At 45.1% G+C, this 20,217-nt stretch overlaps 1 protein-coding gene across 1 annotated transcript in view; it reads right to left on the bottom strand.

Moving 5' to 3' along the window:
• CCNF (cyclin F) overlaps positions 1-12,461 on the bottom strand; it is a 30,364-nt gene extending 17,903 nt beyond the window's left edge. The window contains exons 1-5 of the mRNA XM_084818737.1: positions 12,267-12,461; positions 6,436-6,590; positions 5,343-5,449; positions 2,456-2,523; positions 242-435 (exon numbers count right to left, since the gene is read on the bottom strand). Of these exons, the coding sequence (XP_084674863.1) occupies positions 242-435; positions 2,456-2,523; positions 5,343-5,449; positions 6,436-6,590; positions 12,267-12,396 (654 nt within the window). The 5' untranslated portion in view covers positions 12,397-12,461. The remainder of the gene's footprint in view (positions 1-241; positions 436-2,455; positions 2,524-5,342; positions 5,450-6,435; positions 6,591-12,266) is intronic.
• Positions 12,462-20,217: the final 7,756 nt, after the last annotated feature.

The following is a 20,217-nucleotide window of genomic DNA, read 5'->3' as shown; positions in this document are numbered from 1 at the left end:
AAACATCTGGAGGGCAACAAATTGCCTACTCCTGCTGTGTGTGTCCGATACGAAACACTTGCAACTTCCCCCCACCAAGTATAGGATAACTTTCCCGAGTACAAGACACCTAGTCTTTGGCTATAACGCATTGACTTCCTGTGCCTTTCCATGTACAACAGAAGCTTAAGTCTGCGTTAGTAATAATGAGGACAGAAAGAGCAAGGTCAAAGTCTGAAAACCACAAAATAAGCCAGTTTACTTTTTGCTGCTGACACTCCACTTTGAGGCTCTCATAGACAACAGCTTTACAACAGCTTCCGCTCAGAGACCAGGGCGGGCGAATGAAAAGCCAGACAAATGGCGTTGCGTAGCTGTTCAGGCGCTCTGTCAGGCTGAAGAAGCGAGATGCTTTTAACCCGTTCACTTCTGCACGGCCCTCATCAGCGACCGATACTGAACAAGGAGGAAAAAAACCAAACAGGAGGGCTGTAGGGTTGTTTGGTTGGGTTGTTGTTTTCTTCAAGAACATAGAATGAAACTTGGGACATAAGAAACCTGAAAGCTCACCTGTGATCAAAAGCTATCATTGTTGTTTTGTAACTGCAATAGAAGTTAGAAGAGGTACACCGAACAGACTGCCCTTAACAGAAGGCCATGGTATAGCTCACTCCGCATTCTTAAGGAGACTTGCATGCCGAAGACAGAAAATATGCACCCATATACCTCCTTCTCCCCAACAGTGTATTGTGGCTCAGTGAAGCAGGAACAAGAGAAGAGGTGGCCATAACAATGATGTCTGACTGCACTGAGGGTTCCAAGGAACAAGAACAGCAATGCAGGAGACTATGGTTACACATGAGAGGTACTCTCCTCTGTCCAGCGTACTTGAAACCCACAGCAAATGGTCCAAGCCTTATCCACCAAATATTTTTTGTTTGTTTCATATACACATCCCACCTTTTCCTCCCAGGAGCCCAAGGCTGTGCATACAATCCTCCTCTCCATTTGATCCTCACAACAATCCTGTGAGGTAGGCTAGAGTCAGCAACTGGCCCAAAGTCACCCAGTGAGCTTCACGGCCAAGTGGGGACTAGAACCTGGGTCTCCCAAGTCCCAGTCCAACACTCTAACCACTACACCACACTAGCTCTGACATAGTATACATCAGAAAGCAAGAAATGTCCACCCAGTATCTCTCAGAGTTCAGGGTGGGCGACAAGAGAACATCTCTGCACAAAACTTGGCAGAAGAAGATGCCTATTTATCAAGTCAAACCACTGGTCTGTCTCATTCAGGGATAGGCAAACTTTTGCCTGTCAAGGACCGCATTCCCTGGCGGGTAATCTGTTGGGGACCACATATCAACAGTGGTCAGGGCCAAAGCCAGCAATGAACAGGGCCAGAGCCCAAAGGGGGTGGTTCACCCCTTTTCCAACAACCTCCTTCTCTCTCTTTCCAGCACTGTCTTTTCTCTCTTCCCCAGTGAGCTGCTATGGAAGGCACAGACTGCTCTTGCCAGAAGTCTGAACTGATTGCATGCAGAAGGCTTCTGAAGTTAGGCCAGGAGCTGCATATGGCCCTTGGACCACCACTTGCCCACCCCGATCTAACTCCAGCCCACTGGTCTTCAACTAGCAAGTCAGGACCCACTACTGGGGTGCAGCCCGACTTCAGGTGGGTCATACCAGAAGCACCACCACACCAATACATGATCAAACAAATAATGTGGGACCCACATTGTACATTTGGGCTAAAGGCAGGTTCCGGATCCGAAAAAGTTGAACTACCAGTAGTGGGTCTACAAGGTTTCTGCAGGGGTCTTTCCCAGCCTAACCTGGAGATACCAGAGATTGAATCTGGGACCCTCCACATGCAAAGCACACGCTCTACCACTGAACTACGGCAATGATTCCCTGCTGCCCCAGTTCTGCACCCTAGAAATCTTGGGGTTCCTGCATCAGGAACCCATGTTTCTTTCCCAATTCAAATGACTGCGCATCAAGCAATCCATAGCAGAGTCCATAAAACCACGAAAACAGGAAGTGTAACAGTGGAAAGAGAACCACCATTTCAAGTCTTGTTCTATAAGTCCAAACATCTCTAAGTGAAGTAGTTATGATGGGGGCTGTCTTTGATATGAAATGCATAACAGCAAATAGGAATGAATATATATATATATATATATATATATATATATATATATATATACATACATACATACATACACACACATACACACACACACACGATCTATCCAATATATAATTATATATATCTAATATATAAAGATAGAGAGGGAGAGAGAGTGTGTGTGTGTGTGTATATATATATATATATATATATATATATAAATAAAATAAAGTGAACATATATGAAGTATACATGTCTCTACTGCAAACTTGTATTCCTTTGGTGACACCACCCTCCTAAACATATTACATGCATACATTTCAATATACACCCTGGTACTTACAGCCTTCATTGTAGAGGTAGGCTATGCCAAGTTTCACAGCAGCTCCAAAGTTACCCTTTTCTGCAGCCCTGGGGAAATATACAGGGTTTTCATTGAAAAAACAAACAAAAAACACAGGATGCTGAAAATTCTGGATTTTTACCACAGATAGCTTAGAAGCAATTCAGGAACTTGCGTTCCAATATTTTTTGCTTATTCCATTGGCTCCTAAACAGCCTTCTCTCAAATGCATTGTGTGTGTGAACTGACATCCAACCCCGAGCACATCACCAATGCTCTATGGCAGGGGCACAGAACTGAATGCCTCCCTCCTGGGATCCTAATCTGGTACTCTGGGGTCCCCTACTGGGCCATGCCCCCTTTCCCCCAACCTTTTGGTTGTTTCCCCAAGTGTGGAAAATGTGGATACAGAGATCTTTTTCTCCCTCTCTCATAATGCTAGAACCCAGTGGGCTCATACCATGAAGCTGATCAGCCGGAGATTCAGGACAGATAAAAGGAAGTGCTTCTTCACACCGCACATAGTCAAACTATGGAATTCGCTACCACAAGACATTGTGATGGCCACCAATTTAGATGGCTTTAAAAGGGGATGGACAAATTCCTGGAGAAGGCTATCAGTGGCTACTAGTCCTGATGGCTGTACACTAGTTCCAATATCAGAGGCAGTATGCCTATGTGCACCAGTTGCTAGGGAACATGGGTGGGAGGGTGCTGTTGCACTCATGTCCTGCTTGTGGGTTCCCAGTCAACAGCTGGTTGGCCGTTGTGTGAACAGAATGCTGGACTAGATGCACCCTTGATCTGATCCAGCAGGGCTCTTCTTCTGTTCTTATCTACAGAGGTAGAGTGGTAGAGGCAGTATCTTTTCTCCAAGATGTTCAGAGAATAAATATGACAATTGTGCCATTAGGCTGATGGATAACACAGATTCTAAAACAACTCGTGATATGTGTTTTCTGCTGCCCGAAAAACTGATGGGGATCTCATTTAGCATGTTCATTTGACTTGCACTGAACAATCAGAAGAAGAAAGTCTCATAAATTTTACATGCTTATAAATATCTGAAATGTTTTTTGCAGTAATCAAAAGTAGTTGAAAAAAGCCAATGAAGTACACTTCCATGTGGGTTGTTACGTTCAAACAAATCCAAAGCTTTACTTAGAAATTATTGTTTACTGGAATACTTATAAATATTTAAGTCATGACAACTAAGTAGCGCCTACTTTCCTTATGTTATTTAGATTTTAAAGGGGGGGTGAAGGCATTGAAAACTGTTAATATCCTAAAATTAGTATGCCTGAAGCACTGTGTGCATAAATATATGTACTTCCAAGGGATAGCCATCTGAAAAAAAAATAATTACAACTTCTAGATTTAGCCAGTATTGTATCCATTCCAGTTGTCCAATTTGACTCACATTGTGTTCATTCATTAAGTTACTAATTCATTCTATGAAACAACTCGATTTCTAGAAGTGGGAACCTTTCTGCAGAAAAATATACGGTTGCATCCGATGGTGCCCTTCTATTCGCTAAAGTGCGTTCATCAATCCACTAACAGAAGGGAGGTAGAGGCGATTTTCATCCATTCCTCCTTCCCTCTGCACCACCTCCCATGCTGAACCATATGGTCTCTCAACCTTCCGGAGCACATTTTTAGGGGCATGGGCAGGGAATGAGATGGAATAGCCTTCAGTTCGTGGGGACCTCTGTGGGATCAAAAGTCCTTCTGTAAATAAGGGTACCATTGCAGCGGAAAACATCCCATCCCACATCACTCACAATCATACGCATTTTATCTGAGTATCCTGGAGAAGGGACTGGTTCGTTCTGTATTATGGAAAATACCCAGCACTCTGTCATAAAATGTTAAGCAGCAATTATTCATTTAAACAGGAAGAACTTAACCAGCCTCCAAGCTGTAGCTAAGCATGGAGTTCCACATAGAGTGCGCCGCCGCCGCCACCACTGGGGCCTCTCTTCTTACAATATAGCGCTGTACCAACTCCATCTGATACGGCGGCTGCGCCCCTACCTTCCGACCATCTGCTCCCATCAGTAGTGCATGCCCTGGTCTCCTCTCGTTTAGACTACTGTAACGTGCTCTACGCGGGGTTACCCTTGAAGACAGTTTGGAAGCTGCAGCTGGTACAGAACGTGGCAGCTCACCTGATTACAGGCAGCCGCTGGCGAGATCACATCAGTGCTGAAGGAGTTGCACTGGTTACCAGTTGTTTTCCGGGCCAAATTCAAGATGTTGGTTTTGACCTTTAAAATCCTATATGGTTGCGGCCCAGCCTATCTTAAGGAGCGCCTCCAGCAACACCAGACAGGCCGCTTAACAAGATCAGTCTCAGATGGCCTTCTCTCTGTCCCATCAGCCAGGACAGCTAGACTGGTGGGGACGAGGGAGAGGGCCTTTTCTGTGGTGGCCCCCACTCTGTGGAACTCCCTCCCTAGGGAACTCTGCCATGCCCCCTCTTTAATGAGCATCCGCTGCGCATTAAAAACATGGTTGTTCAGGCAGGCATTCGGGGTGGGTTAGGCTATTTTTTATGATGTTTTTAATGTAGAATTTTGTTTTAACTGTTTTGTTGTACATCTCCAAGACTGGCTGGGTGACCAGCCAGATGGGCGATTAATCAATTTAATAAATAAATAAACAAAATATTCCAGCAGAACACCAAAAGCATTAGTAACAGCTGCAATAGTCACACTTTCCATAGAAAAGAGACCTCCTCTCATCCACTTCCACAAAGTTCTGATTTACAGAGTGGACAAGAAGCCCAAAGCGCTTAAAATATTCGATCTCCTGAATATAATCCAAGTGTGTGAACTTCCAGATTCTCCTTAACCTTGGGTTTTCTCGAGTTCTTAAGAGTTACCTTTCAAACATTTTCAAGTTGCTCGGAGAAGGCCACACTTCTTGAAAACTTGCACAGGCCCAGACACTAGCATGGTTATCTACAAGGTACTTAAGATGAGAGTGCACCTGGAAGAGAGATAAGCAGATTATTACAGCAGAGAAGGTGTCAAAACATAGCCTACTCAAGGTCAATTAACAAAGACTGTACCTCCCATTAAAACTTAAAAAGAGCCATGCTGGATCAGACCAAGAGTTTGTCTAGTCCAGCTTTCTGCTCACACAGTGGCCAAGCAGCTGCCCACAGGAAACCCACAAGCAGGACATGAGTGCAACAGCACCCTCCTGCCATCAACAAGCATGGAAGGCCAAACTAGAGATATATTTAATACATGTATTTAGGTGTTTTTCTTTCTTTAATTTAAAAATAGCCATGGGGAAGAGGTACTTTCAGGATCAGGATTGCAATGAAAGGGAAAGGGAGGTTAAACCTCCCGTACCCCTCCACTCCATGAAGCTCCCCAGGCAAAAGTTGCTCCCTTCTGAAGGTATTTCACCTGGGGCAGGCAGAGAGCAGAACTGTTAACTCCCCACCCAACAGTCTTTACCTGTCATGACATGGCTACCAGTCTTGATGGCTATATATTACTTCCAATACTGGAGGCAGTATATCTCTGGATACCAGTTGCTGGGAAACACAAACAGGAGAGCGCTGCTGCATTCATGTCCTACTTGTGGGTTTCCCACAGGCAGCTGCTTGGCCACTGTGTCATCAGAATGTGGGACTAGATAGGCCTTTGGTCTGATTTAGCATGACTGCTTCTTACATTCTTACGACTTATTTTCAAAAGTAAAAAAACACAAAACGACATTAAATGGATTCACACATTTAATTCATCATCGAGCGTGGCCCTGAAAGACAGAGGAGCTTGAGACATCTGGGAACTATTACATTTATAGTGAGGCCTACATCATTCCAGAGCCACAGACAGAAGTTAAAATCCCCACCCCATCCCGCCCCCCAGATGAGGATCTGGTACCCAGCCATGACTAAGAAAGGGCAGGATAACGCAGAGCTAATTTAATATTCCATCAGAGGTAGAAAAGAGACTTACAGCGCGGAGGGAAAGGAGATCTTCAGCAGGCAGCCCTTTAAGAACATGGAACAGAACATCTTCAGGAAGACACAGCAATGTGAGAACTCTGGGCCTCTTCCTCATCCTTCGCTTTGAAGGGATAGTGAAGCACCTGGAGCATCTACAGTGGATCACTAGAATAAGCACAGACATTTCATCAAAGGGGGGCAGTCAATATAGAAACACTGGAACACAAAACTACATCTCAAAACACAGTACATAAGCAGTTGACAATAGCAGAATCGCATGGTCTCTCCAACAACACAATGCATTACCATTTGTCCCAGTTGCTATAAAACAAGATTCCGTTCCGGGATGAAATATCAGGGCACATTTCACTCATTCTTATTTTGCAACATAAATGGCAGGGCCAAAAGGTATTACCAAAACAATTCAGGTGGAGCATTGTGGAGTAGATCATTTCCATCCATACCACTCTAGCAGGAATATATATACAACAAATATACAAAAAAGTTTTGATATATTCCTAACTCTGCCATACCCTCACCCAAGTGAGCCTGCATCTCTTCCAAGCCTTCTGCATGTGCCAAAGAATGCAAGGGCAGGGACCGGTGGCAACCACAAGGAATGGTTGGCTCGCGAATCAGGCCAGTACTTGTGGACCCCTGCATCTACCATCTGCTGAATGGTGCTTCTTCCACCCCAATGGGCCCCTCTTCTCCACCACCCCCTGCATGGCTGCCCAGCATAACACCTCTGCTCCTGTGTCCCATCCACCAGCTTCCTGAGATCCTTAGCTGAACTCCACTCCTCAAGGAAATTGGAAGCACTAGCATAAGTCAGGGAAAGGGTGATATCTTGAAGGTTCTGGAATGTGCTTCTTCAGCTAGATCCACCAGTGTTCTCTGCTGACTGTTTGGAATCTTTTATCTATGCACTGAAGTCGAAACCAGTTTAAATGCCATAACTTGCTTGCTCTCTCTCCTCTCACACACAAAATCCACACAGGAAAAGTTTTGCAACAGCGCCAGCAATTAAGTGAGCCATAACCTTTAAACAGGCTTGAAACTATTTTAATTGTGTAGCATAGACGTGCTCTAGCCAGATGTTCTAGGGTGTTTGGATGTATGTTTTTATGACTGCTGGATGTTTATTTTTTATTTATTTATACTTATTTAGTATAAATAAATAAAATTATTTTATTTTTTTTTCACACTTATTTTTTAAAAGAAAGAAAAAAGGTGAACTGTACAATACTTTGTAAATTACCTTGAATCCATTCGATACAAAGAAATAAATATTTTTAAATGGACAAATAAGTAAAACTCCAAGACCTAGCCAGAGTTCAGACATCAGCTCTGCCTTAGACTTTCTGGATTACCGTAGGCATCTCTCTTTCTCTCCCGCCACTCCTCCTCTGTCAACTGGGAATATTAATCCAAGGATGGAAAAACTCCCAGGCAACTTGTTCTTCAAGTTACTGGAAATTTGATACTGACCAGGTACATGTCTAAAGTAATTTTTCAGCCATGTTTTGGGTTGGCACCTAAGAATCTAGTACTGGTGTCAAGGAATGGAGACTTCACACATCTTTGCTTGATAAGACTCAATGAGTACAGCACTTTCTCCACAATCCTATGCATATTTACTTAGAAGTAAGTCCCACTGACTTAAATGGAATTTATTCCCAAGTAAGTGTAGGTAGGATTGCAGCATTTGTATGCTGGCAGTGCTGGAACAGAAGTCATTGACCTGGTTCGCATACAGTGACAACCCAGAGTACAGGTTGACATTGAATTGTGGGTTGCCATTACATGCAAACCCTGCGCTATGATTTAACTATGGGTTGTTAATCACAAGCAACTGAGGAAGAGAACCCATGGTTTGTTGTTGGGTTGTGAACTTTGGGTTGTTCATGGTTAACAACCCATAGTTAAACCACAGTTCAGGATTTGCATATAATGATAACTCACAATTCAGCAACAAACCACAATTCAACCCCTACTCTGGGTTGTTGTTACGTACGAGCCAGGTCAATGACATTAACTATTTGGGGTAACATACTTTGTTCAGACAGGAAAAAAGGTAGTAGTCTGCCAACCTTCCCTTATGTGGTGCCCTCCAGATGTTTTAGACTTCAACGCTCAACAACTCCAGCCAGCATGGCCAATGGTCTGGAATACTGGGAGTTGTAGTCCAAAAATCTGGAGGGCACTACATTGAGGAAGGCTGGCCCAAGTACTTCACCTAGCATGAGTTTATGGCCCATTAACTTAACATTCTTGGAATTTCCAGAAATAAAAGGGCATAGGCAGGTTAGCGCCCAGTTGTTGCAATAGCAGCCGTAGAACTGATCCTATACATATGCATATGGGAGTAAGCCCTATTGAACTCAGTGGTATTGACTTCCAAATGGACATGCATAGGACTGCACTGTAAAGGTTCCCCAATCATATGATTGGGAGAAACAGAAACAGACTCGGAAATATCCCAGTATTTAAAAATAGAAAAATCAACTCCACCTCCACAAAGGTGTTCATCTTTGCACCCCAGTAATCAAATACCTACAATTCAACAGCATCTCCACACTGTTGACTAAGCTCATTTTAAAAAAATGAAATGATGACACACATCAGATCCACCATCTTTGCTAGTAGCGTATTTACCAGTTAATTTTTAAAGATACTGTAAGTGGTAAGCAACAGACACCTGGCAATTAAAAGTAGTTTTAGACCCATAGTTTAGTCCTCTGCATGAAGCAAAATACATGACATTCTGATCACAAACTCATTCCATGTTATTGCTGCAGAATACACAGCTATGCTGATGTAATAACTTTTATTTTTTAGTTGGTGTTTTAGGTTATGTTTTGTGTATCTTTGTATACTACTTTGAAGTGTATAAACAAATGGAATACCAATATTTTAAAACTATTAATATTAATGTTAAAAGCCTTCACAAGATATTCTTAAGAATAATTTAAAATTTTATAACACTAGCTAGATATTTGGAGGGAAAGACAATGCCAACTGTTTTGTTCAAACTAGAATGGATTTTTTTAAAAAGAATTTTCAGAGTTCCAAAATATCAGTTAGCTTCCAGCAGCTTATCCATTAAGAGCACTTCACACATTATTTCTTTCCTGCATTGGAAGCTCTGAAAACAGGCCGATCTACGCTTACACATGGTGGGAAGCTGCAATTGGCCGTTACTTCCTGGCAAACAGTCATCCAACAGAATATATGAATGCACATTTGCCACATGCAACCATCTTTCATTCATTGAATTATTATCAAAACCACATCTATACCACCTTTCTGCCAAGGCGGTTTACAATTTCTAAGTACAGAAACAGACAAATGTTACCAAGAAACCAAACAACATCAGAATATAGTTCTCTCAGGCCAACTAAAGGTCTCTTCAGGAGCTGATGGCATGAGCTCCCCAGCCTGGCCTTCTCCCAGGAGGGCACTTTGCAATCCTATACGCATCTACCCAGAATTAAGTCCCAGAGTTCAATGGGGCTTACTCCCAAGCAAGTGCATACTGGATCACAACCTTAAGGCTGCAATCCTTTATGCACTTTGGGAACTCAGTGGGACTTACTCCTGAGTAAACATGCTTAGGAATGTGCCGCACATCTCAGGGACACCAACTTGAGAGATCTACAGTGCAACCCTATGCACATGCTTACTCAGAAGAAAGCCCCATTGAGTCAATGGAGCTTGCCCCCAAGGATAAGTGCATACAGCATTGCAGCATTAAGCACCTCTTGAACTTTCCCACGGAAATCAGTGGGACATGAAAACCGCTCAGCTTTGGCTAGATTGTGTCTGTAGTGCATAAAGCCACCTTTTAGTTACTTTCAAATACTCAAAAAGAAAGAAAATCGAGCTATGGTGAAAAGTACATGACCAACATAAAGAATATTGCATAATTAAGCCGTTAGATTCAAACACGGGCACCTATTTAGGGAAGCAAAGTTGTAACATTGCCAAAATACCTTAATTTTATATTACATTTATTTCCTTTCACACAGAAATCAAAACCCCAATTATTTAAGGGCTGTTAAGCCGGATGCTTTAAGTTAGTTCAGCCTGCAACCCGCATAAAATATTAGTTAAAAAAGATTTTTTTTTAGTCTATAGTGAAAATGCTGCTGCTAACAGAAATTCTATGACCCAAAAAACTGCAATACATTTCCTTAAAACTGCTAAAGAAACAAGGATATTGTTCTACTACTCATTTCAGATGCTAAATCTACCTACACTTTCCCATGCCAAGCCTACACCTTTGACTTTTTGTAATAAGAGGACATTGGTACGACATCTGAGGTTTGGGGGTCCGACGGGGAAAAAAAACTCACGGGAGTCCGAAATGCAAAGAATAAATACTCTACAAATGTCTTCGATGTCCCTGATAAAGCTTCAAGCCAATCCCCTCCCCCTGCGGGCAGTTCCTGCCCCACTATAGGCTCTGCTTACTTTTTAAATCCACCCGCCCAAATTACAGGGGCGCCTTCTCCTTGAGGTTTAAATTTAAACCCACACACACACCTTAAAGCCCGCTGCCGTACTGCAAAGCAAAAGGGCGGAAAGGAACCTGAAGACAACGGGAAGCAGGTTCCGTTTAAATTCCTAGCACCAATCCGGTTTCGCTAAAACGCTTCGCAAGTCGCTACCTCCACCGATACTTAAAGCAGTTTCAAACTTCAAGGTATTTGCTGATGAAAAATGCGGGGGGGGGGTTTACATTCTTGGAGCTGATGGGTAAAATCCAACACGAATCCTACTGAAGAATAGACCCACTGAAATAAGTCAGACTTAAGTTAGCCATGGCTATGGGTCTGCTTGTGCTGGATTTCGCCCCTCTAGCCGCCTCCGCTTCTAGCGACCTGGATACTTTTTTCAGCCTCATCCCCGCGTTATCCGCTGTCTCATAATCAGGCTTCTAGGGCTTCGGGCAACTTGACAGAGAGGGAGGATATTGATGGATTGATTGATTGGATTTGCACCCCGCCTTTCTCCCAAGAAAAACGGCACTCAAAGCGGACCCGTTTGCGTAACCATCACGCACAAATGCCACACGCTCATGTAGCCCGCTCGGTATTTACTCGGAAGCAAGCCCCACCGAGTTCAAGAGGAGCTTACTCCGACGCAAACATGCCCAAAGCTGCTGCAGCCTTGCGCCCACGCGACCCCAGCTGAAACGCGCGGCTGCCCCACCGGCTGAAACGGGATTTACCCGTTGCGCTCCTAAAAGCCCACGGGGGGGGCGGGGGCGGGGGCGGGGGCAACCCCCTAGGGCAAGGGCCGATTAGGATGGAGCTTTCCTTGGCCGAGGGTCGCCAAGATTTAGGAGATTAGCCCTGGACAAGGGGATGGGGGCCGCCTGAGGCTGCAACCCGGCCCCCAGCAGGGCCTGCCCTCCGAGCGGACGTGCGCAGGCGGCCGGTTCTTCGGTCTTCATAGCCCAAGGCTCAGCGCAGCCCCGAATGGCGACCCAGGCGCACACGGACACACCCTTCCCCATCCCTGGCGTGCCCCCGTTGCGCCGGGACGACAACTCCCATCGCGCCTCCCCAGCAAGCCTGGCCGGCTGGGGATGACGGGAGCTGCAGTCCCCGCGCATCCGGAGGGCGCCCGGGTTGGAGAAGGCTGTACTTGGGTTTCCTCAGGGGCAAAAAGCGGGGCCGGTTCCTTCCCCACTTTGCTCATGTATGCGGGGTATCCCCCCCACCCCCCCACACACGCACCCCCACCCCCACCCCCCCACACACGCACCCCCACCCCCCCACACACGCACTACGAAGGCGGCCCAGGCCTGACCTCCTAGAGACGGGCACTCACCCCCCGCTTTCATCCCTGCCGGCCCGTTCTCGAGCTCTCGCCTCCGGGGAGCGCACAGGGAGTGTGACGGCGCCAGCGCCAAGTCTCTAGCTCGTAGCGCGCGCCGAGCCAGCCGGTGGGCGGCGCCCATCCCAGCCCCGCCCCGCTTCTCCCCCGACTTCTATGCTCCGCAGGCAGAGCGACGCCCCGCCTCCCTTTCGGTCACGCCCCCCAACGAGGACGGACTAATTAATCGCCTCTGGCCGCGCGCGCCGCGCCTCCTTTTTCTTTCCCTTTTTGGGAAGAAGAAGAAAAAAAAAGAAAGAAAGAAAGAATCGCCTCAGAAAGGATCTCGCCGAGCAACCGCGCGCCCACTTTTTCAAACCCAGCCCGGCTCGTGATTGGAGAGTGGGCGGGGCGAAGAGCGCGGTTGGCCGGGAGCGCTGGATGCTCATTGGGCTGGGCGCGACGCGGATTCGAATTGCGGGGCGGTTGGCGGCTCGAACTCCTCGCGGGGAGCTGCGCTGAGGCGCAGGCGCAAAGGGAGGGGTCCCCGCTCCGAAGAGGCGCGGCCGCGGCGGGTGGAAGCGGTCAGTCTCGCCCTCGGTACAGCGCACGTCCGAATAAGCGTTTGCGGCTCGGAGCGGCGAGGTCAGGGCCTCACGAGCGGGGCTTTGTTAACTGTGGAGTAATTAAACTTCTCTGCTGACAATCACTGATCCATGAAAGCAAAGGAGAGGGGGGGGGGCTGTTAAAGCACCCTGTCTCTGTGAGGAGGACAGCCTGGTTAAAGGATGATAGTGGAGGGGTAACCCGTTACCTTACATTACCGCAATGTATGGCTGTGAGAGCTGGACGATAAGGAAGGCTGAGCGCCGAAGAATCGGTGCTTTCGAACTGTGGTGCTGGAGAAGACTCTTACGAGTCCCCTGGACTGCAAGGAGGTCAAATCAGTCAGTCCTAAAGGAAATCAACCCTGAGTGCTCATTGGAAGGACAGATACTGAAGCTGAAGCTCCAATATTTTGGCCACCTAACGCGAAGAGAAAACTCCCTGGAAAAGACCCTGATGCTGGGAAAGACTGAAGGCAAAAGGAGAAGGGGACGGCAGAGGATGAGATGGCTAGATAGCATCACCGATGCAATGAATATGAACTTGAGCACGCTCCGGGAGAGAGCGCAGGACAGGAAAGCCTGGCATGCTATGGTCCATGGTGTCATGAAGAGTCGGACACGACTGAACAACAAACCCGTTACCTCCTTAATGTCCACACTGTCTTCCTCACATTTTAAAGACAAAACATTTATAGTGGCACAAGCCAGTACATGAAAGCTTATGCCATATTATTTCATTTCTATACTGCCCAATAGCCAAAGCTCTCTGAGTAGTTCACAAAAACTAAAACCACACAGTGCAGCATAAAGCAATATAAAGACCATATTACATCGGTTTTAAAATCTTTGCACTGGCTGCCAATTTGTTTCGGAGGAAAATACAGCCTTACGTGGTCTAGGTCCAAGGTACCTTAGGGAGCGCCTTCTCTCCTACATCCCAGTCCATCACCTAAGGTCCTCTGAGGGCTCCCTGCTGCTGCTGCCTAATGTGAGACTGGCAGCCACAAGCAACAGGACCTTTTCCTTTGCTGCCCCTCAGTTGTGGAATGACCTGCCAGTTGAAATGCACCTGCTGACCTCAAAAGGTTTTTAAGCAGGCATTAAAGATGCTATTATTCCGCCAGGCCTTCCCCTTTTAGAACTCAAGTCCCTTTTGCTGACTTTTGTATACTGTTTTTATGCAGTGTTGTTTTAAACTCTGTTTTATTGCTGGATTTTAAAAAAAATATTTTTAGTCCAAAGTTTTTAGCTACATGTTGTTTGTATATATTGTCCATATGTTTTTATGTAAATGGTTTTTAAACTTTGTATATTGTATTTTAATGTTTTAACTTTTGTAAACTGCCCAGACAGCTTCGGCTATGGGGTGGTATAGAAATAATAAGGAAACTTAAAACCACAATATAACAATACAACCAGAATTAAACCTAGCAGCAATGCAGAGATTTAATATGCAGATTTAAAACACCAGAGATAAAAGATTAGGATGCTAAAATACTGGGAGAATAAAAAGGTCTTCACCTGGTGCCGGAAGGAGTACAACGTAGGTGCCAGGCGAACCTCTCTACAGAGCTCATCTTTATTCATCCTTAAAGAGAACAAAGGAAGCTGCCTTATAATGAGTTAGAGCATTTCCATAAGAGCTTCAGCTATTGGGCATTATAGAAATGTTATAAATATGTGAATAAAAGTAAGATGTAGTGATGCTGCCAATTTGAATAGGTTTGAAGGTGGACTGGGCAAATTCATCAAGGAGAAGGCTATCATTGGATACCAGTGGTCACTAGTCCTGATGGCTATAGGCTACCTCCACTATCAGAGGCAGATGCTTATGTACATCAATTGCTGGGATACATGGGCAGAAGGATGCTATTGGACTCATGTCCTGCTTGTGGGTTTCCCATGGGCAGCTGGTTGGCCACTGTGTGAACAGAATACTAGACTGGACAAACTAGCACAGCTCCTCTTATGTTCTTAGGTTTGTTCATCTAGCCCAGTTAGTATTGTGGACGCTGACTGGCAATGGCTCTCTAGGGTTTCAGGCAGGAGTTTTTCCAGCCCCACCTAGAGATGCCAAGTGCTACAAGATTCTTCGTCCATTTTTCTGCAACTTAACACAGCCTACCCCTCTAGAAATGTGTCGGAGCTGGCAGCACTTAAACATGGGTTGTCACAAATCATATACACACTTTTATTTATTTATTTATTTATTTATTGCATTTATACCCCGCCTTTCTCCCTCTCGCAAGGAACTCAAGGCGGCTTACATTATCCTCCTCCTCACCGTTGTATCCTCACAACAACAACCCTGTGAGGTAGGTTGGGCTGAGAGTCTGTGACTGGCCCAAAGTCACCCAGTGAGCTTCCATGGCCAAGTGGGGACTAGAACCCGGATCTCCCTGCTCCCAGTCCATCACTCTCACCACTACACTACACTGGCTCTGTTTATTTACATGTTTTTAACACTAAAAGGAATTCCAGAATGGTTAACAAAAATCACTCAAAACAATAAAACAGCAACAGAAGTTAAAACCACTTTAAAACCTCATGCCAGTAACATAAATATATCAGCACATCTAAAAAGCCCTGAGCAAATAAAAATGCCTTCACATGGTGCATTTTAACCCTTCGCTTTAGCCAAAAAGGGTCCTAGAGCCGCTTACAAGTATGCACAATAACACAGTCCCTGACTTCATGCCTACAATTTAAAAGACATGATACACAAGGGGCAAAGGATGGGGAGCGGGGAGGAAAAATGCAAGTTCAGGCACTGGTTCTTAAAGTTACACTTCTTATAAGAAGTAGCTGGGATGGAAACAGCTCAAGAAGACTGATGAACGGCTGCCAATACATGACAATTGAGACTGCTGGTCTCTCAAGGAGAGGCAAAAGAATTAATACACACACATGCAAAAACAAACAACCACTTTCTTGATTAGAGAGCTTTCACTACAGTTTATCTTCTGCTCTAGGGTGGCCATATGTTCTGTTTTCCAGAGGACAGTCCTTTATTTGAAGAACTGTCCAGTCCAGTTTCAAAACAAAGAATCCAGGGAGAGCCCAATGGCTTTGAAGTTGCCCATCAATAGTTAGTACTTGGACAGCAAACTGATTGAGCAAGACACAGGCTACCTGATCACACAGTCACTCCCTTCTATGGTGAGATGTATTGAATATCTCCCCTTCATGGATCACTGCCTTGTTGTACCTCAGTGAAGCCATAAGCTATACCGTGCAGGGCCACCCAAGACGGACAGGTCATGGCAGAGAGTTCTGACAAAATGTGGTCCACTGGAGAAGGAAATGGCAACCCACTCCAGGATTCTTGCCAAGAAAACCCCATGGAACGTATCACAAGGCTAAAAGAGATGACGCCGGAAGATGAGCCCCTCAGGTCGGAAGGTGTCCAATATACTACTGGGGAAGAGCAGAAGGTATTTCCAAGTAGCGCCAGAAAGAGTGAAGCAGCTGGGCCAAAGCTGAAAGGACACTCAGCTGTGGATGTGTCTGGTGGTGAAAAGAAAGTCCGATGCTATAAAGAACAATATTGTTTAGGAACCTGGAATGTCAGATCAATGAATCAAGGTAAACTGGAGGTGGTCAAACATGAGATGACAAGATTGAACATCGACATCTTGGGAATCAGCGAACTAAAATGGACAAGCATGGGCGAATTTAATTCAGGTGACCATCATATCTACTACTGTGGGCAAGAATCCCTTAGAAGAAATGGAGTAGCACTCATAGTCAACAAAAGGGTGGGAAAAGCAGTACTGGGGTACAATCTTAAAAACGATAGAATGATCTCAGTACGAATCCAAGGCAAACCATTCAACATCACAGTAATTCAGGTCTATGCCCCAACCACTGATGCCGAAGAAGCTGAGGTTGATCGGTTCTATGAAGACCTACAACACCTTCTAGAACTAACACCAAAAAAAGATGTCCTCTTCATCATAGGGGATTGCAATGCTAAAGTAGGAAGTCAAGAAATCACCGGGATAACAGGCAGGCATGGCCTTGGTGTACAAAATGAAGCAGGACAAAAGCTAATAGAGTTTTGCCAAGAGAACACACTGATCATAGCAAACACTCTTTTCCAACAGCACAAGAAGCGACTCTACACATGGACATCACCAGATGGTCAATATCGAAATCAGATTGATTATGTCCTTTGCAGCCAAAGATGGAGAAGCTCTATACAGTCAGTAAAAACAAGACCTGGAGCTGACTGTGGCTCCCATCATGAGCTTCTTGTTGCAAAATTTCGGCTTAAATTGAAGAACGTAGGGAAAACCACTAAACCATTCAGGTATGACCTAAATCATATCCCTGATGAATATACAGTGGAGGTGAGGAATAGATTTCAGGGATTAGACCTGATAGATGGAGTGCCTGAGGAAATATGGACGGAGGTCCGTAACACTGTTCAGGAGGCAGCAACTCAATCCATCCCAAAGAAAAAGAAATGCAAGAAAGCCAAGCGGCTGTCTGATGAGGCTTTACAAGTAGCTGACGAAAGAAGGGAAGCGAAAAGCAAGGTAGAAAGGGGAAGATATATCCAACTGAATGCAGAGTTCCAGAGAATAGCAAGGAGAGACAAGAAGGCCTTCTTAAATTAACAATGCAAAGAAATCGAGGAAAACAACAGAATGGGAAAGACTAGAGATCTCTTCAAGAAAATCGGGGATCTCAAGGGAACGTTTTGTGCAAAGACGGGCATGATAAAGGACAAAGAAGGCAGGGACCTAACAGAAGCAGATGAGATTAAGAAGAGGTGGCAAGAATACACAGAAGAACTATACAGGAAAGATCTGAATGTCCCTGATAGCCATGATAGTGCGGTCACTGAACTTGAGCCGGACATCCTCGAGAGTGAAGTCAAGTGGGCCTTAGGAAGCATTACTAACAACAAAGCTAGCAGAGATGACAGTATTCCAGCTGAGCTATTTAAAATCCTAAAAGATGATGCTGTTAAAGTGCTGCACTCAATATGCCAACGAATTTGGAACACTCAATAATGGCCGCAAGACTGGAAAAGGTCAGTTTACATTCCAGTTCCAAAGAAGGGCAACGCCAAAGAGTGTTCAAACTACCGTACAATTGCGCTCATTTCACATGCCAGCAAGGTGATGCTCAAAATCCTACAAGCTAGGCTTCAGCAGTATGCGAACCGAGAACTACCGGAAGTACAAGCTGGGTTTCGAAGAGGCAGAGGAACTAGAAATCAAATCATCAACGTTCGCTGGATCATGGAGAAAGCAAGAGAATTCCAGAAAAACGTCTATTTCTGCTTCATTGACTACGCTAAAGCCTTTGATTGTGTGGATCACAACAAACTGTGGCAAATTCTTAAAGTGATGGGAGTACCAGACCACCTTACCTGTCTCCTGAGAAATCTGTACGAGGGTCAAGAAGCAACAGTAAGAACCAGACATGGAACAACCGAGTGGTTCAAAATTGGGAAAGGAGTACGACAAGGCTGCATATTGTCACCCTGCTTATTTAACTTATATGCAGAGTACATCATGAGAAACGCCGGTTTGGATGAATCACAGGTCGGAATTAAGATTGCTGGGAGAATGATCAACAACCTCCGATATGCAGACGATACCACCCTAATGGCAGAAAGCGAAGAGGATCTAAAGAGCCTCTTGTTGAGGGTGAAAGAGGAGAGTGCAAAATCTGGTTTGAAACTCAACATCAAAAAAACTAAGATCATGGCATCTGGCCCCATCACTTCCTGGCATATAGAAGGGGAAGAAATGGAAGCAGTGACAGATTTTAGTTTCTTGGGCTCCAAGATCACCGCAGACGGTGACTGTAGCCATTAAATTAAAAGACACTTGCTCCTTGGGAGGAAAGCTATGGCAAACCTAGACAGCATAGTAAGAAGCAGAGACATCACCTTGCCGACAAAGGTCCGTCTAATCAAAGCTATGGTTTTCCCAGTAGTAATGTATGGCTGTGAGAGCTGGACTATAAGGAAGGCTGAGCACCGAAGAATTGATGCTTTCGAACTGTGGTGCTGGAGAAGACTCTTACGAGTCCCCTGGACTGCAAGGAGGTCAAATCAGTCAATCCTAAAGGAAATCAACCCTGAGTGCTCATTGGAAGGACAGATACTGAAGCTGAAGCTCCAATATTTTGGCCACCTAATGTGAAGAGAAAACTCTCTGGAAAAGACCCTGATGCTGGGAAAGACTGAAGGCAAAAGGAGAAGGGGACGGCAGAGGATGAGATGGCTAGATAGCATCACCGATGCAATGAATATGAACTTGAGCACACTCCGGGAGAGAGCGGAGGACAGGAAGGCCTGGCGTGCTATTGTCCATGGGGTCATGAAGAGTCGGACACGACTGAACAACAATTGAATATCTATTTAAATTATAGTAATTATTTCTACACTTGCATCTATACATATCATATGCAAATTTTGTGAAAAACCTCACCCTCTTTTATGGTGAATAAAGGCTCTCTTATTTCTTCTATTGACAGTGCAAAAAAAAAAATCTCTTCCTTGAACAGAATGTTCCTTAAATCGTGTAGGCCTCACTGGACAGATGGTGTCTTTTCAGCAGCTCCTGGCTCTCTGAACCCTTAGTAGAGGAAGCTGTTGGAGATTGTGGGGGGAAGGTGACATTAAAAAGTCTCCAATGTTCTTCTTGCTGTTGTTCCTTCGCCAGACCCATAATGGCCACAGAGGAACAGACCTTCTGGCCTGGAAGTCTGTAACCAAGTACCAGGACTGGCTAACACAAGACGTTAGTGTTGAAAGATGGCAGGGCTTTCTCTCCTGAGCAAATGGTATCTACTACATATTCCCCTGTATAAAAAAAAAAAAACCATGTAAACAGCACAGTAAAGGAGTCAGAAAGTGCTGGATGAGTCAATAAAGCGATGCCCATTCCAAACAGGATAGAGGTGCTGTTGACCCAGGGGGAAGTGGTATTCAGCCTGAACTGGAGGACAGCACACAACATGTATGCTGGGAGTTGTAGGCCTTTTCTCTGTCTAAACATGCATAGGATTGCGCCCTTAAACTGTAAAGCCTTAAGTGGCTTGGAAACCAGATCACCTTCTCCCACATGAACCTGTTCACAAACTAAGATCTGCTTCAGATAATCTCCTCCTTCTGAAGTTAGGTGAACAATTACCAGAGAAAGGGCCTTTTCACTGGTGGCACTCAAATTCTGGAATTCCCTCCCCTGATGTGTGCCTGGCACCTTCTTTATGATTTTTTCAGCACCACGCAAAGCCTACACTGTTCTCTTATGCTTTTAATCGTTTCTAAAATACATTTTGAGTCCTTTTCATGGCCTTTTATTGGCTGTTTTAACTGGTTTTTAGAAATTTAT

This window comes from Heloderma suspectum, chromosome 12, assembly GCF_057233095.1.
Source record: "Heloderma suspectum isolate Gila_16-S chromosome 12, 16-S_ref, whole genome shotgun sequence".
NCBI classification, from domain to species: domain Eukaryota; kingdom Metazoa; phylum Chordata; class Lepidosauria; order Squamata; family Helodermatidae; genus Heloderma; species Heloderma suspectum.
This window is presented reverse-complemented; position numbering and strand designations above follow the sequence as displayed.